This window comes from Haliotis asinina, chromosome 5 (assembly GCF_037392515.1).
Source record: "Haliotis asinina isolate JCU_RB_2024 chromosome 5, JCU_Hal_asi_v2, whole genome shotgun sequence".
NCBI classification, from domain to species: domain Eukaryota; kingdom Metazoa; phylum Mollusca; class Gastropoda; order Lepetellida; family Haliotidae; genus Haliotis; species Haliotis asinina.
This window is the reverse complement of record NC_090284.1, coordinates 51,432,740-51,457,284: the sequence shown is the minus strand read 5'-3', so window position 1 is coordinate 51,457,284 and position 24,545 is coordinate 51,432,740. Positions and strand designations below refer to the sequence as shown.

General features: G+C 37.8%; 1 protein-coding gene across 6 annotated transcripts in view; it reads left to right on the top strand.

Moving 5' to 3' along the window:
• LOC137284736 (myosin heavy chain, non-muscle-like) overlaps positions 1-24,545 on the top strand; it is a 64,545-nt gene that overhangs the window by 26,960 nt on the left and 13,040 nt on the right. For 5 of the 6 annotated variants that reach the window (XM_067816662.1, XM_067816666.1, XM_067816664.1 and 2 more), the window contains exons 3-23: positions 780-807; positions 2,623-2,737; positions 5,561-5,578; positions 8,026-8,118; positions 8,465-8,528; positions 9,393-9,491; positions 11,143-11,286; positions 11,808-11,903; positions 12,418-12,536; positions 12,817-12,969; positions 16,402-16,572; positions 16,821-16,985; positions 17,910-18,024; positions 18,626-18,807; positions 19,127-19,318; positions 19,660-19,820; positions 20,006-20,114; positions 20,542-20,745; positions 20,955-21,103; positions 21,546-21,965; positions 22,274-22,418. In XM_067816662.1, coding sequence (XP_067672763.1) covers positions 780-807; positions 2,623-2,737; positions 5,561-5,578; positions 8,026-8,118; positions 8,465-8,528; positions 9,393-9,491; positions 11,143-11,286; positions 11,808-11,903; positions 12,418-12,536; positions 12,817-12,969; positions 16,402-16,572; positions 16,821-16,985; positions 17,910-18,024; positions 18,626-18,807; positions 19,127-19,318; positions 19,660-19,820; positions 20,006-20,114; positions 20,542-20,745; positions 20,955-21,103; positions 21,546-21,965; positions 22,274-22,418 — 2,942 coding nt within the window. The remainder of the gene's footprint in view (positions 1-779; positions 808-2,622; positions 2,738-5,560; positions 5,579-8,025; positions 8,119-8,464; positions 8,529-9,392; positions 9,492-11,142; positions 11,287-11,807; positions 11,904-12,417; positions 12,537-12,816; positions 12,970-16,401; positions 16,573-16,820; positions 16,986-17,909; positions 18,025-18,625; positions 18,808-19,126; positions 19,319-19,659; positions 19,821-20,005; positions 20,115-20,541; positions 20,746-20,954; positions 21,104-21,545; positions 21,966-22,273; positions 22,419-24,545) is intronic. The other variant, XM_067816663.1, reaches the window with a different exon arrangement.

Here is a 24,545-nt window from a genome sequence, read left to right as displayed (position 1 = left end):
TTTCATTAGGTGAAGAATAATGATGATATTTGGACATTCAAATTCTTTATTCCGTGAAAGGTAACGTTTTGACATAGATTCTAATGTTAATCAGGTGTTCAAAAATCCCATTGCCCAACGCCTGGGACAAGTCAGTTTTCATATTGGGCAATCAAATAATGGTTGCTTACTTGTCCAAAGACAACTAGATAATTTCCACTTATGGTTTAAATCTGCAAATAAACTTGGATTTCATTTCATTTTCATGGAATGAAGAAGTTGCATATATTTAAGATTATCATCATTCTTCTTCACCTCAACTTCAAAAGTGCCCATCAAGGAAGTCACACCTGTAGGAATAAAAGCAATATTCCTTTGACCAGCAGAGACAATTTTTCTGAAGTGTCAGAGGTTAACCATAATCCTGCTGGACTTTCAACTTGTTCTCAGTCCTTGATATATTGCTGTATGGAGGGAGATACTGATTGTCCTAGCCTGTTACCACCCACATAGCTCGGTAAATGGACACCTGTGAATAGTCATGCTAACAGACCACAAGCAATAATGTCATGCTTCAATAAACAATACAATTGTGATACATAATACCTCAATGGTACCTGCATTAAAAATCAAAACAGATCTGGCCCAAACTTTCACTGAAGCCAGCCAATCGAAATTCCATTTTGTCTTGATAATTAAATCTTGTTAAATAAAATTTGTGATGTATTGAATAGGTTTTCAGTATTTATAAGTGACTTCGAATGTATGTCTATCTAATGATATATTTCATTGATTTTCAGATCGGGAGGACCAGTCTATTCTCTGCACGTAAGTTGGATGGAGTGACTTTGATGGTGTACATTCAAGCACCGAGATAGAAATATTAACGTTTAAAATATGTACTTTATATATCCTTGAAATGTGGTGTTCAGTGTACCTGTAAATATAAGACATTTAAAAGAAGTTGAAAGGACATAAAAAAAATATGTTAAGCGTTAGATTGTGTAAGTTTGGTGATAATTGTTCACAGAAAAAAAATGTCCATTATATCACAGCAATTGCATACATTTCATGAATTATCTTCTGAAAGATTAATGTGAGGGGCAGAGCTGTTCTAGTAAACATTCAAGCACACACTTGAATCCAGGCCTAGTGTTCTGTATTCAACAAATATATATGTATATAATAGCAGAAGTCCTCTAAATTACATATGGTATCAGCTATAAACAGACGGTTATGGAAATATTTTGAATAATGTGGGAGAACTATTTTAGGTTATCTAACACAGATAAGTGGAGGGAAATGAAAGACATATTTTTGGCTGCACCAACCAGTGGTTTCCACCATCTTTTTTCTAATGCTAGAAAGAAACTTTGCCAGAAATACGAATTTATCAGTGAAATCCATGATAAGGTGTATGTTAGCACTGGGACAGCTTGTGCCTGTTCTGAATTCTTTTCATGTTTTGTAGCAGGGTTTGAGGCTAAAGTAAATATTCATGTCACTGAAGGAAGTGCACTGTGACCAGTGCCTTGATAAGTCATGTGATAAGGGAGATCTGCTTCATTTACAGGAATAGATTACCATCCCATGGATTACCTAATTACTATGATATGTCTGAATTATTTAATGGTTTTATTTTTTAATTAATTGAGGATAAAATTTTGAAGGGTCTTAAGAAGTGGAAAGCTAAAGATTTGGGGGGGTGGGTGTGTGTTCACATCTTTACTGTGAATAGCACAACTTTTCATAGCGTATGTTTGCTCCTTCATAAAGTGATTATATGTTCCGAAACATCGTCCTATTCACAATAAAGAGGTTCACATACATAAATCTTGGTTTTTTAAATTTTATCAGCAAGGACTTAACGATAATATGTAGATATTTGATTGATATTTTAGTAATAATGGGAATGAGTTGTATTTATTTGGGAAGCATTGTTCAAATTATGTTGCTTGAGTACACATGAATCTTAGTGAAATGTTGCTCATGCATAGTCACAGGTTTGCTAGACTTGCTCGCAGTCTGCTGCATTCATCCCCTGGAATACTGCTTGCATTAACATGCCATGACAGCAGTGTCTGGTGATGGCCCAACATGAGTGCTTGTCTATTGCTAAAAGTGGTGTAAAACCATACTGACTCACTCATATGACAGCAGTGTGTGAGATGTTGAGTTCCATATGAACTGATGTTGAGCTAACATTCACATAATTAGCCATTGATGAGTCAGAACCGTAGCTTTAGCAATATATCTTTCTTCATATAAGAAACAAACCAGGTTACACCATCACAATTCTTTGTTTTTTTTAACACACAGCTCCAGTGTGCAAACTTTATGCTAGTCATGTCTTCCCAGGCTAGAAAATATTTATCAGGACCACTAAATGATTAGTTTGCAGTGGTGACAAGTGAAGTGGCTAAGTAAATCTGTGACTGTTGTTTTGGACCAATGAAGTACAGACTGGGCCATTAATTATTGTCCACTCACTGGATTCTGTGGTCTAGTGGGAAGTTTTATAAGGTTTCTCTCCCTGCAGTTCATATGTTCAGATGAGATTGTACTCTTTCAGTACTATTGCTTAATATTGAATGAATATTGCTAGCAGCGTCAATCTCAACTTGTGCACTCGCTCTCTTTCAGTGGTGAATCAGGAGCTGGTAAAACTGAAAACACAAAGAAAGTGATCCAGTATTTGGCCTATGTTGCTGCATCTAACCGCACCCAAAGGAGCTCTGTGTCCAACCTCCATGTGCCGGTAAGACGTTATGCATGGCCGCAGAATGGCACCCCTTAGCGCTAGGATCGGATTGATCGCTTGTCTTTCTTTTATGTTACTTTTTGCATGTTGTCTGCATGGGTATTGCTTATATTGCATGTTTTAGTTGGCATTCTCTGTACACAAAATGTTTGTTCTGTAATAATGATATTAGCTCTGTAGCAAGTTTGAATTCAGAAAGGTACTGGAATATATAGCTTACATCTTATTTCTTTTACTGATGTTTGTGATCTGTTGTGACCATTTTTAAGTCGAACCAGTGGATAGCAGTGACAGTTCCCTGTTGGCCCTCTGTTATCTGTTGGTAATGCCTTAGACCTCATTCCATGATATGTAGCATTAAGGCATGTGAACTCTCCAATCATATTTGAATATAGATTGTGATAGCTGTTGGAGGTGCTTGGAGGATCAAAGTCCTGTATGTTTAAAGGATATGTACAGGAATTGGTTTGACTAACAGATCAAGTTGTCATGACAGGGTTCGGCTTTTGTGAATTATGTGTCGCTGTCTGCCAAGAGGGATCTTTCTGCTATAATTATTATATGCTTTGCTTGATCAATAAGGGATTCTACTGAGAAATTTGTACGAAAGGTTGTGTCGGTGTCAAAAGTTATTGTCCAAATGATGTCGGTTAAGATATTATTTCATACAGGTCAAATGTTTATCCTTTCCCGTATTTGAGCAAGAATAAATATCCCCAAATATTTGGATTGTCCCCATTTGAAAATGTGAATAGGGATCAGAATATTGGGTATTTTATTGTCTAATCTTAAATAGATTTCGAACTGAAAGTCTATTTCAGTAATTAAGTATTCTGTGATTGATGGACAAGGACTTGTATGGGTCAAACATGAGGTATTGTGGAGACAGATGCAAGGGCTGTTATGTACTGTATATACATGTTGGGCATGGAGTGTGTTATAATAAGAAGATAAACCAAAATATATTGTATATCCACTAACTTTAGTTGGTTTTAATATCCCCTGGAATGGTTACAAATCTATTCTTAATTTCACTACTCCCAGAACTGACACATATCAAACTGTAAAATCTTAATCTTAAAGGAAACGTCACCAGGTCATTTACTGGTTATCACTTATCTTGAATCCACAAATGTTGATTTGGAACTCTACCTTGTATATGGTGGAGCTGTTCCAAGTTGTCAGTTTAAGACAAACTAAAATATGAGAAGCTGTGAAGATCCAGGTTAGGATGGGTTTTCAGTAACCCATGTTTGTCATAATAAGTGACTAACAGGATCTGGTGGTCAGGCTGTTGTAATTGGTTGACAAATGTCATGGTGTCCAAGTTGTATAGATTGATGCTCATTTGTTGACCACTGGGTTGTCTGGTCCAGATGCAATGATTTACAGCCACCCTGTTATGTAGCTGGAATATTGCTGAATGTAGCTGGACTATTGCTGAATGTGGCTGTAAACCAACTAACCAACCAACCAACAAAGCAACACCTAATAGTTGCATGTCAACGTTGAACTTAAGGATCCCTGGAGTTCAACAATAAACAAACACAGAATCAAACAAAATGAAAATCATTTACACCTTTTAAAAAATAAATGTCCTTCAGTGTATTATTTCGGTAATTACCCTGAAAGGTACTTCCTTGGCTGCATGTATAAAAGAATGCTTTTGATGAAGTGCAGTCTGAGGATTAAATTGTGTTAAGTTGCAGTGATGAATTGACACTGACATAATATTCTGACAGTACCCAGTACTGATACAGTGAATACCCAAGAACATTAATCTGAAAGCATGACCTAATACTCATTGATGTCAGGCATGTATTTAATCAGACAATTTAATGAGGCATGATGCTGAAGGCTGATGTTGAAACATGAATAGTAACACTGAATGCTGTTGATAAAAGATAATCATGAGAATTAGTGATAATTAAATAACCTAAGTTTAACTACATTGGCACACTGCCTAAATGCATGCTATTATGAGAATTTGGATGAGCTTTCAATAAAAAAGTGTTTACACTTTTAATGTCATGTTGAATGCCATCCAAACTTCTCTGGTAAATATTTTATCCTGGAAGGGAACCTGATGATTAGAATTCATTTGCGTTTTATATGATTTCAAAAAAGACATATTATTTCGAGTTGTGTTTAATTAAATTTTACCCTCCAACAGTCATTTGAAATTTTACAAACATGGTATAAGTGTAATAACCTGTCAGTTACCCTTCCACCGAATGTGCATCCTCTAGGTTCGGAAGACTTTCGGAATGTAGACGTTTATGCAAGTCTTCACTATGGAGACCAGTTCTTGCTCTTAATGGCATGGGATTCTTAAAGCTTCCAATCTGTTTGTGAATCTAGCTTTGGCTAGAAATCCTGCTTGATGCAAATACATGCCTCCATGTTGCCAAGTCGGCCATTTTGAATTTTGACACTTCTCACAATGTTGGCGGTTTTGCCATTAGTGCCTGTCACTTTTCACAGTTTATCATTCTGAAAAAAAAAATATTATTAAATTAAGATTTCATGTAAGCACATTGTGCAGTTATCGTAAGCGACTAGATAAATAACATGATGTTTAACAACAATTGTTTCTGAGTTAACGTTAAAGTACCCTTCTATCAATTGTTCTACATACTGTGCAGAAATAATAATCTCACAAACAGTAATTGTTGTAAAGATAGATGTAGATGAGAGAATAGTTTTCTGGTTCTAGTTCTGCTTTATCTAGTTGTGGTAGAAGGTAGACAAGCATGGTAGGATGCATGACATGAGCAGATGATGATCATGTTACTCTGTTTTCTGTTGTGGGCCACCTAGAACAAAGAGTTCAACCTTGTAAGTACCCTCCTGTTGATGCATATCCCAACTCTCTCCACATGGGATTAAACCACTGGCTGCAAGATAAGAGAAAATGTATTATTCAACCATAACATTCATCAGTCATTTGGACCCTGAACATAAATCAAGGTTTCAAATTCATCGTGATTGAAAATGGTGTTAAAAGATTTCTCACTCTGTTAAAACTCTCGCAAAGGACTTCAAACGATTTGAAAAGAAATTGTCACTAATATAGAGATTGATGGCATGTGGTTATTATCATTTTAGATACAGCACCCCATTTGGCTTGTGTCTGAAGGGAAAATTGCAGGACGAAGTTGAGACAGCTTGTGGATGAATATCTTTCAGCCAGTGTGTTTTGTGATTTGAATTGTTAGTGTACTCCCAATGTTGGAGAGAGTTTCTTTTTCCATGGGTTGTCATTGCAGCTTAGACTGAGGCTCATTAGATGCTATAGGTATTACTCATCATGGTATTGATTCGCAGATAGATGTAATAGAAACATTATTTTGCAGAGTTTGATCCAGTTACCATGTTATGATTATTTCCTGATTATTTAAAGGTCTCCCATTTGGCTTTGTTCTGTGTAAGTAACGGACTGCCGAAGACCAGCTGTGTGTGTTTTAGTTCATTAAGTTGGACAAGATTAAGCTTTACGATTTGCACTTATCCCTAAAACCTGTTATTGTGTGACTTATTTTTCTCCATATGTACAGTGTTTGCTTCTCTATGTTACGACTGGCAATGTTTACATAGATGCATTCCAAAGTAGATAGCACCTTTCTGAAAATTAAGGTAATTTGTTTGGTGGTCTCAGTGATTCAAAATCATTTACAGTTGAACCTCTTTTTTATGGATTTTTTACGTTGAAAACGCTTTTTAAAAAAGTATATTTAATTTACTTTTGTTGATGTGATTTTGAATTAATGCTTAAAAACATTTTGTTTATCTACTCCAGCACTTAACATATCATATGCAAAGTGTGCTGTTGTATATGTAATTGTGTATTTTCAAAATATGTAAGACTAACCAAATATATATTATTTCATCATTTTGGAGTTTTTTCAGAGAATAAAGTGTTTGCAGTTACAGAAATATCTTGTTTATGACCTAAGATTGTGATGTTGTGTAAATGTTTGTTTACTTCTGTATGGAAGTAGAGTAGACCTTCCCTTAAATAGACATTGCTTTCAAAGAAAAGAAGAATGAATTTATTAGTTAGACTATCATGAATTTGTTCCTTTGAGATTGAATCATGTTCAAGGTCAAGTCACCTTTTCATTGTATCATTCGTTCATGCTTCAGCCATTGTTTTTTGTTCAACTCTGACACTGAACGGTATCAAGCTGATATGTTTTTTCTTATTTTAGTTTTAATACTGTAACAAAATAGATGCCTTTTAGTTTTGCATTTACTAATTTTACTGAAGTTTTCCTTAAGATTAGAAATAAACGTTTAATTCCAAACTTCCATATTTATTTATTTATTTATTTAGGACTGGAGATTATATGCAAGTCTGAAAATAAAGAGTGATCACATAAACATTATACATTTCTTTCATCGAATCCATGTATGGACAGTGTACCATAGACAGTAGATATATTCCAGTGTTGATGCAGCCCAGTATGTCAGAGCCTGTCATCTGTTTTTATTTGGTTTATGTCATCTTAGTCATTGTCTTGAAGTTGTTGCATGTATCATCCTGCTTCATCTCATGCATGTGAATTCATTGTTGTCCCATTGCATACATTACAATGGTCAGGTTTATTAAGCTATGGTATAACAGTATTGTTTTACTCCATGTTTTCTCCTCAAGGTATTTTCTATGTGACTAATCTGGAAAGATTACGGTTTAGTTTTCATGGTTGATTTTTGTTTTCTTCAGTGATGATTTAACCCTTTGCCAAATATTTGAACATAAGGTATTTTTGCATCATAAATGAATTGTTTTAGATAGCTCTCTTTGCTCATTGTCTGATTATTGTGTGTTCATTATTTCACCATCATATGCAACCATTTTCATTCATTGTTATAGTTATTAGACCACCTCATTGTCACCATTACTAATCCACTACATTTCCCATTGTACCAGGAGCAGCCAGCTGTCTGTCATAATTTATTTTTACTCTTTCCAATTTTTTTTTAGCTAAATCAGTATGTAACATTGCTTCAAATTGCATACATTGGAGTTTTTTAATCACAAATAGAAAATTCTTTCCTATTTGGGTGCTTGTCCGAAATTGCTTGAATTCCTTTTTATCAGCCTTTATTGCTAAGAGAAAAATGATTATATTGAAAAAAGATAAATGTTAAATTTGATATCCTACAAAGGATGCAAGTACTGTGTAGTGTACACTGGCTGCCCAATCCATTTCTCACCTCACTTCACCATCACAGGAGTCCTTTCTTCTACCTGTATCACATCCCAATATGCATCATTACAGGGAGAACTTGAGAACCAGCTGCTGCAAGCCAACCCCATCCTTGAGGCTTTTGGAAATGCCAAGACAATCAAGAATGACAACTCTTCTCGATTTGTAAGTTCAACGTTCAGTGTAGAATATAATTAATGATAATATTTAAAAGTTTGTTGCCGTTATCAATATAAAACGTAATGCCACAAATTTCGCATTTGAGCAAGTACTCTTCTAAGAATGATTAAACTGCTGAAGCAGCTAAAGCAAAATCTTTTCATACCATCATGTGACTTTGTCACAGTAGGACCCAACAAAGTGGTTATAGTCCTTTTAGAGAATTTATGAACATGTGGGGTCCAAACAAATGATATTTTGTAAATTTCTAAGAAGAATGATAATAATTCCATTTTGAGGAATCAAACGTGAGAGGTTCCGATATTTAATGACATCTTTGATCCTGTTTCAGGGCAAATTCATCCGAATCAACTTTGATTCGTCTGGTTACATATCTGGTGCCAACATTGAAACATGTATCCTTTCATGTGAACAAGCAGATAGATTTGCACTGTGTTCAGGAACACCATGGAGTCCATTAATGCGTTAATATGTGAAAACATTTATGGGAGGATGTCGATTTCTCAACTGACAAAAGACTTTGAATTACTTACATCCTTGCACGATTTAAAAAATGCTTACTCCTCAACATTCAGTGCATTCAGTGTATTTGCACCTTCAAGGTTTATCAGTGTGCTAAATGATTTTGATTGTATATAAGAAAGACTGGTAATATCAAGGGAAATAATCACCATGCGATCTACTTGCCACCATGTTTGGATGTTGGTAGTGCACATTACCAGCATCACGTTAGGTATAGTGAGTGACCCATGCTTGTGATAAGAGGATTGGATGGTATCGCAGTTGCCTAGATTGACATGCATGCTGTTGATCACTGGATTCTCTGATTCAGACTTGATTAATCATAGACCTCTGCCATATAGCTGGAATATTGTTGAGTGCGGAGTAAAGCACCAGACCAACCAACCAACCAACCTGCTAGTCACCTCTTACGACAGTCATGGATTACTGTTCCAGGGAACCAATGACATGTGTCAACAAAGTTAGCAAGCCTGACCACCTGATCCATAAGTTGCCTCCAATAACTAGCATAGTCTCCTTTTGTTTTGCTGAAGACCTATTTTTACCCTTATTCTTCATGGGTACATAACTGTCGGACCACAGGGCCCTGTACCACAGCGTGATATTGGTGCTATGATGCTCATGAGTATTCAGGACTGCCAATCCTAAGGTGGCTTTTTGGAATGATTCCTTGGCCCTTGACTTACAGCAGTTGATAGTCCCAATTTTTCCAATTGTTAAACCTTAACCAATGTGAGACCTGCTGGAAAAGTCAAGAGCTGTGCGACAAGCTGAGAATGAGAGGAGCTTCCATATGTTCTATCAGTACCTCAATGGAGCCACACCTCAACAGAGGAGTAAGTAGTTGGAGATGTTTTTATGGAAAATGTTACACATCTTGTCAGTCTGTTACAGCAAAACCATGTGACTTTGAACTTGACTCTCTCAACTTAAATTAAATTTAAACTAAACTGAAACAAGTGAACTAAATTCACTAGTGCGGCACAATATGTAGAATAACTGACCCACTTTGGTTTCTTTGACCTTTATGAACTGTAGTCAAGATTGGTGTCATGCCAGAGACTGACAATGATATCGTCATTGCTCTTGGTACAATGGTTATTGTGAACGAAGTACAGCAAGGCCAGCATTCCCAAATCCTGAGACTGGAGTACCACAATGAGTGAAAGAAGTATAATGCAGTGATGTATGTTTTTGATAGGTTTTTGTCTTACACTGACATAGTGATTCAGACAACCGTGTCATTGATCACTACAATTTTGACATTCTTTATTTGTCAAGACGGACTGTCTGTGTTTCTGTCATGCTACCAGTCCTGTAAAAATTATAGACGTATCAATCAAAGCAGTTCCTCTTGTGTCTGAATCTTGTACAGGCATGGATCAGTATGTCCATGCCCTTCATTGCTCAGAGAGTTATGTTGGACCTTGGGGGTTCAAACAGGACATTGAATATCCCTTTGAGCTGACAGTCCTCTCTGCTGTCTATATTCTGATGAGTGTGTGATGTGTGTGTCCTCATTATATGCCTGAGATGACAAACTTTCATTGACGGTGTCAGCAGCTGGTCCGGAAACTAAGTTACCTACATTAAATTTATGCAAGGGGTTTCCAGCATATTATTTCAGCTCTTCTTCGTTCCATACTAGATCTTCAAAGTGGTTAAATACATATATTGAATAGATTCTGAATTTCAGTTTCTTTGTCGTTTTGTATGTAGATGTCAGGTGTCTGATAGTGATATGCTAAATTGCCTCATTATAAAGCATTATGATAAGCATGCAGACAAATAAATTAAATGAAATGTAATGAAATCAGCAAGCATGGTTAGTTTTGTGTTTGTGTATTTGACTAGAGTTAGCAGTCTGTGTACCTGTGTATAGGTTTTGAGAACTTTATAATGAGGACACACGGTAGACATGTTGACTCAGTCTCAGTGTTGAGGTTCCTGCCAAAGTAGGTCAATGTGCACTTAAAATATGGAGATCTTTGCAAGATACAATAAAGGTCTTTTAGATATTAAAGTGTATTTCATGTGTTTGTTTTAATTTGATAATACATGTGAGTCATAAACATAGAAATACCTTTATTTTAAACATTTACTTCCTTATTGCTGTTATCACATAATTGTCACAACAGTGTTCATACATAAGGGGTCAAAACAATTATATGTAAGACAAAATAATTTTGACAGTACTGACATTACCTCATAACAGCTTTCTCCTCAGTAAAATCTGAAGGTAAACCCCAATGCTATGGCATTGTTTTACAGCTCAAAAACTATTCTTGTATGTGGACAGATAAGGAAGGAATACTACTTTTGAGTTTTGCAGTTAACTCTTGTAGGACCTGCTATAGATAATTTGTTCCCTTGACACTGTCAAAGCGAGGTGAATTTGTAACCTGAGGGTTCTTGCTTTATACGGTTCAAAAATTTTTACACAAGGTTGTATGTTTTTACTGAAGCTATTATTCATTGTATCCTCAGAGGAGTTTCTGCTGGAGGACATCAGGAACTACGCATACCTCACTAATGGCCACATGCCTGTCAGCGGCATTGATGACGTCATGGAGTTCCGCAACACCATCGAAGCCATGACCATCATGGGCATCAATGCAGAGGACCAGTCAGGTGGGTGGGCTTGTGCAGAACACCCTTGTTTAGAAGTGAATGTGGATTTCAGGTTTTCATCTGGTGACGGGTAGAGAAGGTGGAATTGATTTCAAGGAAAGGTTGACTAGCTAACCAATTGCCTGATCTGATACTTTATGAAGAACTTAAAATTCAGAAATCATCTCTTCAGTGTTTCTACTTGCCACCTCCAGAATTGTTTTCTTGTGATGTTTATGTGATGTATTTGTTGACTGAGCTCATTGTTAACTTAATGTTGATTAATTTAGCTTCTGATAAGAACAGAAAAACGTAGTGCTTCAACTAAAGCCCCAAATATGCTCTTTGTGTAATTAGGTTGTTAGGGCATTGACTTGAAGAATGCATCTAGTTGCAACATTTAGAAGAAATATAGGTAAGCTAACAGTAAGATTTCAACTGCGTAAGTCAGTGGTAAGATCTGAACATGTCAAGCCAATAGTAAGATGTCTACCAAGGTATAACAAAGAGAATTTCTACATCCGTTTATTTTTTTGTTGCAGCTGTTTTCCGAGTGGTGTCTGCTGTTCTTCTGTTCGGCAACATGCAGTTCAAAGCAGAGAGGAACTCTGACCAAGCCACCTTGCCCGATAACACCGGTATTTCAGCCACACAAAAATGACAGCTATATCATAATAACTTGCCAGAAGTTTAATGTTTTTAAATGCACGTGTAAAGCAATGAAGTTCTATGCTTTCATGTTGCTATAGTTAATCTTATGATACCGTGTACTAAGAAAGATTTGTGGTCCTCAACTCTGTTTAGCTGTATAATTTCACTGCTACACACTTCGTGAAGGTCCCGGGGTAGAATAGGCCTTCAGCAACCCATGCTTGCCATAAAAGGTGACTCTGCTTGTCGTAAGAGGCGACTAACGGGATCGGGTGGTCAGACTGGCTGACTTGGTTGACACATGTCATCGGTTCCCCATTGTGCAGATCGATGCTCATGTTGTTGATCACTGGATTGTCTGGTCCAGACTCGATTATTTACAGACCGTCGCCATATAGCTGGAATATTGCTAAGTGCGACGTAAAACTAAACTCACTCACTCACTTCAGTGGTTTCTACATGTGTTGGATGTCTTAAATTGATGTATGTCTGTCTGTGTAGTTGCTCAGAAGGCCTGTCATCTCCTTGGTCTCCCCGTGACTGCAATCACTCAAGCATTCCTCAAACCCAAGATCAAGGTTGGCAGAGACTACGTAACTAAGGCTCAGACAAAAGCACAGGTTTGTTTCTTGAACTACAAACTCTCATGGGCTATTAATGTTGCAATGTGATCTGATATTGTTTTAGATAAGGGGAGAGGTAACTTGTAACAATGCCATGCAAAGGGTGGAATGATTGATCATCCTTGAATGATTGGTTTGAAAGCACCCTTAAGAACAACATTTTAGTGTTTACGTATTAACTATAGTTTATCATTGGTATTAGGATTTAGTTTTTGTCACGGCTGAATAAATGCTTCATCAAACTGAACATTGGATGACTTGATGCCATATGTTTCAGGTTGAGTTTGCAGTGGAGGCCATTTCCAAGGCTTTGTATGAGAGGATGTTTAAATGGATTGTCTCCCGCATCAACCGATCTCTGGACAGAACAAAGAGACAGGGTGCCAGCTTTATTGGTATCTTGGACATTGCTGGTTTTGAAATCTTCAAGGTAACTGTCTGTCATGTTTCCCTATCTGACTCCTGCTTCCATAGCTTCCTATTGTATCTTTATTTGGCTCATCTTCATCGTTATTCAGTTCATACCAACATAGATGCCGTAATTGTGCACATATATACCAACATAGTTTATTTTTTATATTTAGTGTCAGTGTTTTCATTTATTCACATGTGTGATATCTTGATTATCAGAAGTTCTTTCTTGCCAGCCAAACCAAACTGAAAGGTGATATATTTTAGAATGTTAAAGCTAGTGTATAATTGAACTTCGTAGATTTCCCATATTTTTCTGCTGCTGTAAATTTGAAAGTTAATTGATCAGACAACTAATTATTAAAGGGTACGGTAATATGATGCTATTGGAATAACAGGGATTTATCTAGACTGACTTAGAGGATCATACCAGACTCAGGTCTCGGGCAAATGGCAGGGGGGAAAATTGAAATGGAAAATATACTTACATGGTTCCAACAGATTTATTGTCTGTTTCACTGGTAACATAAAGAGGATAAAACGTTAATATTTTGTTAAACATAATTTTATTAAATGGAATATTGAAATGCCAATTTGTCAATAAACTGTAGAATTGTCCAGGTTTGATTAAAGCTGTCATTTTTTCCCAGTTTGAGTGCCAAAGATAATCAACCTAGATAAATCCCTGAGTAAGGAACATGGCTTATTTGTCCCTGGCTAATTCTTATTGCCCCTTTCATCGTGCGTGGTTTGTTGTCAGTTTGCTGCTTTTCATCTTCAGTTTTGTCTCAGCATTCTATCATCATTTAAGAATGGCATCATTTTCCCAGTTATATTCATTGATTAAGTCATTTCCATCACTTCATTGTTTGCCATAGTGTCAGGAAGACGTATACGACGAAAAAAATACCATGTACTTTACGGTCGCAGCAGGATCGGTAAAACTTGCATCCTTGTTGAAATCCAATCCGTGTGAAGAAGCATTGTTTTTGATACCCTTCATTGCTATTGCTCTTCTCTTTACCCCTTCCTTGGCTATGTCCCCATTTACCCAATTTCTTCTTAATACTTCTCATCAAATGATCATTCTCTGCTTTTCCATATTTATTTATTTTTCTCCATATTTTAACTCCTTCAGTCCACCGAAAAGGTAAACTACTTGCTCGCAAGTGCCCTTGTCTGGCTGATGTAGTCCAGCAGTGTCCGATTACCACTTATTTCATTCAAAAGCATGAGAATTGCCAATAGATTTCACAATGTTATTTGTTGTCTTATTTCAAACATTATGAGATTTCAGTTTAGCAAACAGCATGCACGTGTTGTTCCCAACTTGTAGCTGAGAATGTTAATGTTATATTTTCTTGTTCATTCTCCCTTAGTTTTTTTCCATTCTTGTATATATATTTTTATATAACTGAACCTGAATATTTTTAGTTCTGTTGTACATTTTGGGGATAGAGGTCGATTGTGGAAATGTTGAAAGAAACAGAATGAAATAAGTAGTCTCTGCCTATTGATAGTAAGCAACAGAATGAAATAAGTAATCTCTGCGTGTTGATAGTATTCCTCCTTAATGTATGTGTTTCTCCTGTCCCATTAATGATTAAGTTATTGGTGTGGCTCTAACAGTTGTTGCTCCCAGGTTGGCTATGATCATGCATGGTATGACTATTGACTGCAAACTTGTCTGAGACGCTAACTTTGAAAGGACTGAAAATATAGGGACAAGACCTATAAGGGAATCTTCAGTGGGCTCCAGGGTCTTTCAGATTGGAAGCTCAGGTCATCTCATTTAAAAAAACAAGCTATTTTTTTTGTGTGTTCCATGACGTATGTAACACTCTTGATGCCTTTGTCTTTCGTGAAACGGGATACCTGAGTAGTCAAGGTGCATCTGAGAGCTGTGCGGACTTGGGTCCTACAAAACCAACCAAAAATCTGTGATCGTGAATCTGAATATATCATGACTATGATTTGTCAGCTTCATTGTCTGATTCAATGAGGAGCAATGGGGGTTAGCCTAATGGTTAAAGTGTCATGCGGTACACCTGGGTTCAACTTGCTAAAAGGGGGGTAAAACCATGCTCACTGGATTCATCAAAGTCGTAATCTTCAAACACCTGCATCTTTTAGTGCTATCCATACATGAAACAAAACTGACATACCTTTTTCTCACTACGGACTTAAAGGAGCCTTTTTGAGTCGCTTTTGGATCATGGAGTGGCACACAAAGCCCTTCATTTTGTATTGGTTAAGCTGTTAGTTTGAGTGTGAAACACAATCTATTAGGTTGGCGTCTCCATACAGCATTGAAAATAATACATATTTTAGAACGTCTTTGCTAACAGGTGTGAAAGTTGATTAAGTGTGCATGTTTGTGAAGTTCAAATAATCACACTTCATAAAGCACATAAGTACAATTAGGAGAATGTTGTCTTGTAATGTTTGAAATTGGAGGAAACAGTTCAATATATTATTTGGATTTTACAGGTTTCATGTGTCATTGATTGGCAATAGTTAAGTGACATTCTTTGATAAATATTTAAGGAATAATTAGTGCATGATATTTTCTAATTTAGCTTTCATTCTTAAGAGTTCTCATTACAAGTCAGTTTTTGTAGCATTAGAATGATGGAACAACTGGGAGGGTTAGTTTTCCTATTTCTGACTTTCACTTTCTTCTCTTATTCTCTTGTGCTTCAAACTCATTGTAATTTACGTTACTTCAAACTGATTAGAACTATACTTTCTGTATTTATGTTGTAATGCATGCTTTTGTTTCAGATGTTGAGATTTATCATTTGGATTGACTTTATTGTAAGATCAGTGTCCGCAATGGATTGGATGCGTTTCCGGTCACCTTTCTTAGACTGAGTTTTAGCAAGAATGGCCAGCTTATGGGACCAAATTTTCCTATTTTATGGTCTCAGCTATGCTTTTTCATTTTGATTCAAAATCTGCGATCTTCAGTGTCAAGCTGTTGCATGAAACGTTGTGAGTTTTGGCAGTCATCAGCTTCAGACAGATGGTTTCAGGAATAAAATGGCAACAGTGCTAATTTCAAACGGATTTTTAATGATAAAATATTTCCATGTAAGAAAACTTTTTTTATTAAGATTAAGTCACTTTTGATTTCATGTAGGGTTGTTGGTTAGATATATTTAGGTTTAGTTCGGTGCACCATATACTTAAATCAATAAATATTTTTATCAGAATGTACCACTGCGTCATCTCATGAATGGAAATGATGAAAGGGAGATAACTCATTGTGAACTGATGGATAAGTTAAATACTCATGTGGACAGGGAACCTGAAACAATTTCCTACGTCAGAGAAACAACGGAAACGTCAACAAACTCCATTTTTGATAAAGTTTGGATAATTTATTTTATTTAATGCAGGAATTTGATTTGAAACTAGATGTGCCTAGCAAACATTTTGTGTGTTTCAGATGAACTCCTTTGAACAACTGTGCATCAACTACACCAATGAGAAACTGCAGCAGTTGTTCAACCACACCATGTTCATCCTGGAGCAGGAAGAGTACCAGAGAGAAGGCATTGAGTGGAAGTTCATTGACTTTGGTCTTGATCTGCAGCCCACAATTGACCTTCTGGAGAAGGTTAGCTTATCAATCACGTCAAGTGGTCATTGACCTCGTATGAAACATGGTGTATCACTTGTGGCAAAATTATGTGATATTATGTAAAAGAGAACAAAAAAATGCATAGATGTGAATTCTTAAATGTAACGGTTATATAGAAAGGTATCTTTTTGCTCAAAACTTGAGCAGGAAAATTCTGGTTGAGGTCTGATTTAGCATTCTGATTTTCACCCATCAGCTGACGTACTTGTGTTTCTTGTTCACAGCCGATGGGTATCCTGGCTCTTTTGGATGAAGAGTGTTGGTTCCCGAAGGCCACAGACAAGACGTTTGTTGAGAAACTGATTGCCCAGCACACTGGTCACCCCAAATTCCACAAACCGGACTTCAGAGCTGACGCTGACTTCTCCCTTGTTCACTATGCTGGCAGAGTAAGTATAATGCACAGGGAGATCTTCAATGCTACATGTGGTCTGTCATCTGGTTGCAGGCATGGCAGCATAATACACTGGATGTCTCTTCGTTGCCAAGTGTTACCTGTTTAACCTTATGCCACTTCGGTGTAGTGATGACTTTATCAATGTATATGCCCTTTTTGTCAAGGAGGCCCTCAACTCAGCAGCACAGCTTAACTGCATATAGCTTCTAATCAGTTATGTTGAGAACAGTAGTGGAACCTTACATTTCAGTTGCAAAAACAGCACACCTGGCGACAATCAAATAAATGAGAGTTGTTTCCCCTACATTTGTGACTAGTCATTTGACAGTTAGTATTAGTGTTGATGCTGCTGTTTTTGCCTGGCTTGCCAACAACCAGTGCATCTGGTGACAGCTGAGTATCTTGGACTGCAGAGTAAGACAATTTTCATACTAAGTGAAATATAAATTCAGCATTCTGAGCAGTGAAAGTACAGCAGGCATCTAGATATGGAAGGGGATAAGCCCACCGCAGACTCAAAAGCCCAATGCATTTGATTCATGGCTACATTACTTGCAAAATTCAAATATTTTTCCTTATCGGACTCCTGCTATTATGTCTCTTCCTCACTGTGCGAATGATAGTGGAACACTTGAAATCTCTTGAAGTGCCTACAACCGTCTAGTATGGATGGTCATGTGACCAATGAGGGTGCCAAGGGATAAAAGGGAAGGCTAGTTGTGGGTGACTGAGTACGTCCGCTTCAAGAAGAGAACTTCAAGGGATTTGAAGGTTTCCACTATCTTCGCATAGAGGAAGGAGATAAGCATAATAACATGAGTCAGGATAACTATAAAATTACATTTTTATTCACAAAGACATTTACATTTTTCGTGCGAGTAAAGATTTGAATGACAGACTTTTCCCTTGTTTACAGGTTGACTACCAAGCAGCCAATTGGCTGTTGAAGAACATGGATCCCCTCAATGAAAATGTTGTGTCATTGATGCAGGCCTCCTCTGATACCTTTGTAGCTTCAATCTGGAAAGATGGTATGGCTTTCACTGACTCTGAGAGCATATATATATTGAAGCAACTAAAGGGATCGAGTGATCAGGCTCACTGACTTGCTTGACACATGGCATCATGTTCTAGTTGTGTAGATCGATGGTCATGGTGTTGATCATTGGATTGTCTGGTTCATCCTTAAAATATTTACAGACTGCCACCATATGGTTGGAATATTGCTGAGAGCAATCTAAAACTATGCCCACTCACTTGCTTTTTTTCATGTTACATCTTGGGGTTTAAATGTGCCTCAGTCATGATGGTTGAGAGCAGACAGAAATCAGGATCTTCGTCCAGGTTCCCAATCCACAAATGCTATAGAAGTCCTTGTGATGTTATTGATTGTTATATCATTGACTTATGATTGATGTAGTGCTTTGAAAGCTTTATGGATAGTGCCTCTGTTCCTTAAGGCAATCTCGACATTTTGACTGTTGTAAAAATTTCTCATTTTAGAACCATGGTAACTTTGTTCAACAAAGAACTTGTGTAATTTCCATGTGGATTTGCCAGGATCCTACTTAGTTATATGGACAGGTGTCAGGTAGGGAAGACTTTGTGTAATGGTAACCCTCTGTGTTTCAGCTGAGATCGTTGGGATGGGAGCAGCAGCTGCTGTGGACACCATGTTTGGGTCCCGGACACGCAAGGGCATGTTCCGTACCGTGGGTCAGCTGTACAAGGAGCAACTAGCTAAGCTCATGGCCACCCTGAGAAACACCAACCCCAACTTCGTCAGATGTATCATTCCCAATCATGAAAAGAAGGTAAATAGATGCAGTTGTAATCAGGATAAATTACATGTTGTGGAAGACAGATGTTAATGGCAGAGATGCTTTTTCTTAAGACTCGATGGAAGTTTGGTACAATCACACTTTTGTTATTTTGTATTGCTCAAATATTGCTAAATTAGCATAAAACTTTGCTGCGAACTCATTGAGATATTCTATGAACTTACTTGTTTTTCAGACTTTTTCCAGATTTCCTGTCCCATCACTATTTGGGCAAGAAAAAGTTTCTGGTAAATGTGTATTCTTGAAAGTTTCCATGTCACAAAGACTCATGCTTGTGTTTGTCTCACTCCAGGCTGGAAAGATCGACTCTCCCCTTGTGCTGGAGCAGCTGAGATGTAATGGTGTCTTGGAGGGCATCCGAATCTGCCGTCAAGGTTTCCCCAACAGAATCCTGTTCCAGGAGTTTAGACAGCGATATGAGATCCTCACACCTAATGCCATCCCACGTGGATTCATGGATGGGAAAAAGGCTGTGGAGAAAATGGTAAGGATTGGTTCCGTTAATTTTTATTTAAGACGTGAGTATGTGTCGTGCAGCTGTTTTTTCAAAAAATAGGAAATAAAAAAGTTGATGTGTTGTGAGGTATGAGCGAGTTAAGTTTGCTAAGTGAGGAAAAATGTTATAGATAGTTGCAGGGGATATAACTGAAGTATAGTTCAGAGTGAAGTCATTATGATGAAGAACACTTAAAATGGATGAGATTTGTCTAGTCAAAAACTCCACATCAAAAATAATTCTTTTTGTCTCATTGCATTTCTGTGTCTTTGATTCACACAGATTAAGTAAATCCATAATGTACATCTCAACTTGTTTTTAATTTACAGATCAGTGCATTGGAGTTGGATGGGAACTTGTTCCGTGTTGGTCAGAGTAAGATCTTCTTCCGTGCAGGAGTATTGGCTCACCTGGAGGAGGAGAGAGACCTCAAACTGACAGACATCATCATCCAGTTCCAGGCACTTGCCAGGGGACTTTTGGCCAGAAGGTAGGTCATGTGGAGACTATCTCTCCAGTTTGAAAAAGATCTGTTTCAATTGATAAAGGAATGACAGACTGGAACCTCATGTACATGCCACAGAAATTCTATTGCTGAATGACTGAGAACTGATGGACCCACTCTGGTTCATTGGGCTAAACTGCTTGTTTGAATTGGTGCTTTTTGTTGTCCAGAAATCACATGAGACGTTTGCAGCAGATCAACGCTATCCGTGTGATTCAGAGGAACTGTGCTGCCTACCTCAAGCTGAGGAACTGGCAGTGGTGGAGACTGTTCACTAAGGTAAATATACACGTCTTGTTACATTTTAGATATCTAGCTATTAAATGTTCAACCAAGTAGCACTGTCGAAGTGTCAGTAGCTGTGTTTATAAGAATAGTTTAATAGAAGTTGTTTCAAAGTTATCTGTCTCGCACACAAGATAATGATAATGCTGTGTTTGTTTTGACACCATCTTTCCTTAGTGATGGTGGGTTAGTCTAATGATAGGTCTGTCAACCTGAAGACGATGGTTATTCCCCTCAATCGTACCATGTGTGAAGCCAGTTCCTGGTGTTAATGCTGTTATATTGCTGGAATGTACCTAAAAACAGGGTAAAGCTGACCATTCATTCATTCATTCATTCATTCATTCATTCATTCATTCATTCATTCATTCATTCATTTAATGAACTGTAGGTGACTAATGTGTTGTTTGGCCTTTCCCAGGTGAAGCCACTGCTGCAGGTGACAGGGCAGGAGGAGAAACAAAAGGTGGTCGAGGAGGAGCTAAAGAAGGTCAAGGACAGCTACGATAAACAGAAGCAGGATTATGATGAGGTCGAGCGTCGCTATGCACAGATCATTGAGGAGAAGAACATCTTGGCAGAACAGTTAGAGGCTGAGAGTGCCATTTGTCAAGAGGCTGAAGAGGTGAATGCTCAACACTGTGATTTTGATTACGTCACTCACAGGAGGTTTCAACTCCATTCTTATCAGTCCTCTCTTTGTAAAAGTAGATAAAATATGAATCAGCTTCATGCCATTTGACATAAAGTTTATATGTCTTAAAATAACTACACATTGTATCCATGTCTGCACATCCTGTGCTATGGTCCATGAAGTATCTGTTTGCTGTCTAGGCTCGAGCTCGACTTGCTGCACGGAAACAAGAGCTGGAGGATGTCTTGCATGACATGGAACTGCGTATAGAAGAGGAGGAAGATCGATGCAACGCTCTACTGGAAGAGAAAAAGAAATACAGCCAGACGATACAGGATCTGGAAGAACAGTATGTACTATCCCGTTCAAACCCGAGTATTCCCATGATTATCATGAAAGGCCATGTGTAGTATATTTCAAATCCCTTTAATTTGTATAATATGGACACGATAATTTTCAAAGTAGTTTATGACACTTTTAAGCAATGTTATTTCAATTTTTGAGAAGTTTTATCAGGAAAGATGTTATGTCCTCATCATTTGGGTATATGTTAACTGTTGGTTTACTTATACTTCATACTATTTCATCAAGAATACATGCCATGCCATGCCATGCTCAAGATACCTTGTTCATTCCTAATCTTCAGAGATGTCTACAGTATTTCCACCTATCAATTTATAGACAAACTGACCTGTAAACCAAGCAATAAAAAACTGGTTTATGATAAGCAGTGATGAATGACAATTGGTTTAATGTGCTGTGCTTGTAGTCAGTGATCCATGTGTTTACAGGCTGGAGGAAGAGGAACAGGCTCGGCAGAAACTGCAGTTGGAGAAGGTGACAAATGATGCCAAGGTGAAGAAGATAGAGGAGGACATGGCAGTAGCTGAGGACATGAATCAGAAACTGGTAAAGGAACGCAAACAGTTGGAAGAGCGTCTGAATGATGTCCAATCACAGATGGTGGAGGAGGAGGAGAAGGCGAAGCAACTGGGCAAGTTGAAGAACAAGTATGAGGCTATCATTGCGGACCTGGAAGAACGACTCCGCAAGGAGCAGCAGGCTCGCCAGGAGCTGGAGAAGATCAGACGAAGACTTGAGTCAGAACTGAATGACCTGCGTGACCAGCTGAATGAGAAGAGGCAGCAGGTTGAGGATTTGCAGACCCAGCTCAGCAGACGTGAGGAGGAGGTGCAGCAGGCCCTTCAGAAGTAAGAAACACATGAGGACTTGTGGGTTGTGGGGAACATATCAAGGGCATCAAGAAGTTAGACACACTTTGGGTCTAAGTTACGGTTGTGTTTGTCTGGACCGTATCATGTTTCATTAAGAGAAAGATGTGGCCCGGTACTGTGTAAAGGTATGTTAAAGCAAGACAGCTATTAGATTTAATGGATGTATTAGTGTTTGTGAGACTATACAGAATTCATAAATATGAAGGTTTACACAGATATAAAGAATGACTTTCAGCAGCAGTTGTGACAGTTCATGCGTTTATATTTTGTGGTTTGTCTTCCAGAACTGATGAGGAGTCCATAGCAAGGTCGAACATGAACAAGCAGATCCGAGAATATCAGAACCAGATTCAGGAACTGCAGGAGGACCTTGAGTCTGAGAAAGAAAGCAGGAATAAAGCAGAGAAACAGAAGAGGGACCTTAACGAGGTTGGTAAAAACTAGTGCAATGAGCGTGTTCCACACTTCACTTCTACATGCCTGGCCTGGTTTACAAAGTCAAGGTTTTCTTGGCAGATCCTATAATGGTCCTTCACTAAATGGATATGACTTCAGCTTGGCAATGCATTGGGCAAGGCTTTCCCACTGATGTGCAACAACATGAAAGTGGTCATATTAGCATGGGTCAAGCTTTGAATAGATTGCGAACCTCGGCCTCTCAGCCCCATACCCATTAGACAGAAATTTCAGTCTAAGTAAACTTCGTCTCAGTGTATTTCGTTACACTCCACCACTGAGTCTAACGAAACCTAGTAGAAGGTCGCATCAGGTAACCTTTGAGCTACCAATGACGGTCCAATCAAATGCGAGACGGTTAAATAAATTTAACCAATCAGACAACGGCTACTATTTAGGGATCGGAGGGACTTTCAAAATATTCAGGTCACCGACACAGATCTCTCCACAAACGAAAATCAGCATATAACACAGTTATTTAACCTGCAGTATATACGCTTTGGGGTTTCTGTTGACATGGTTACCATTAGCTAATATTTCCGCAAATTAACATCCTTGAAAATTGTCAAAAACACTATTTTCAAGTTGTGTTCAGATTGGTCAATCTCAAAGGTTACCTGACGCGACCTCCCATAAGGTTTTTGTTAGACTCAGTGGTTGAGTGTAACGAAAAGTACTGAGGATAAGTTTACTTAGACTGACAGAAATTTCACTTTCCCTCAAAATGTAATTGAGCCACCATTTAGGAGACACTTTTTTCATCATTTCATTGTTGAATGCAAAGGTACTTGTGGTAGTGTGTTAGATCTTAAAAGGGCACTGATGCGGAGCAATTTCTGTGGACTGGTTGTTTCTTTTGTTATTGTTTTTCTCCCGTGAGTACCTGGATGATATTCCAGAATTTGTGACTGGTTCGTGACCTCTGCTGACCCCCCATATTGATGGAATAAGTATAGACTGACCAACAAAGATGAAGTCATTATTATGAAAACAAATGAAACACTTTGAAGTTAATCATCTGCCAGTGGTAAAAAAATGGTTAGAACTGAAGAAGTCAATGTACGTATGAAAAGTTTGTCTCATAACCATAATTAGTTTCTTAATACGTTTGTATGTATTTTGAAAGTTAGTAAAAAAAAACAAACCCAAAACTCACACTGTCTGCGTATACTTACAGTGAATTTATAACGTGACTGTAATATCTAAACATTGTATAGATTGCCTGTGTGAATCATATTTCACACTCTATTCGCGACTTAGTGCATGTTTTCTGTAATACAGATGAATGCTGCAACAGATAAGTTAAAACAAAATGCAGATATTACATTTAAAACAGACTAAAGTTATAGCAACAATGTCAGGCCATTACCTCGTTCAGGAATGTATCCATCAATATCCACATGCAAGAACCATATTCCATTCATCTGCAGCTGGTATATGGTCCTGTGTCTTGTGTCTTTCAACCATCTAGTAAGCGAAAAAGTGACAGATCGTTTCAGAATTTTTCACACTGTAGTCTCACTGGTCATCCTATGATAGTTCACCTGTCAACTAATTGCATGATGTCCGCCATTAGTTGGCCAATAATGAGCAGTCAATCAATCAAGGTAGTGGCGGGGTGTAGTCAGTATAGATTAGTAAATCCACACACATAAACACTGAGCACTTCCGCTGTGGAAGTATTTAATTAGTCAACGTGTTATCGGTTAATCCTTACATTGATGTTTGTTATTGCAACTCAGCTGATAAACCCTTTTGCATCATTTACATGCACATGTTACATAACATGCAATGCATTTGCCACATCAGACCTTAATTTATAATGTTGAGCATTTACTCCAGACAAGAGAAATGCCAAATGGGCTCCTGTCACGTAATCCAAGTGGGATTACCCCTAACTACACCTGTTATAAATTCATTAACTGACCATAAAGTGAATGATGACAACACATGCAGGTTTATACCATCAAACACGGGTTACAGCATGGCGGATGTAATCTCTGCGTCGCATGTAGGATGAAAACACTTTGGGCTGGAACTGTTTTGAGGATACCAATGGAAGTTTGTTGTTACATAAGAAATACGTATAGGCTTTTGCTG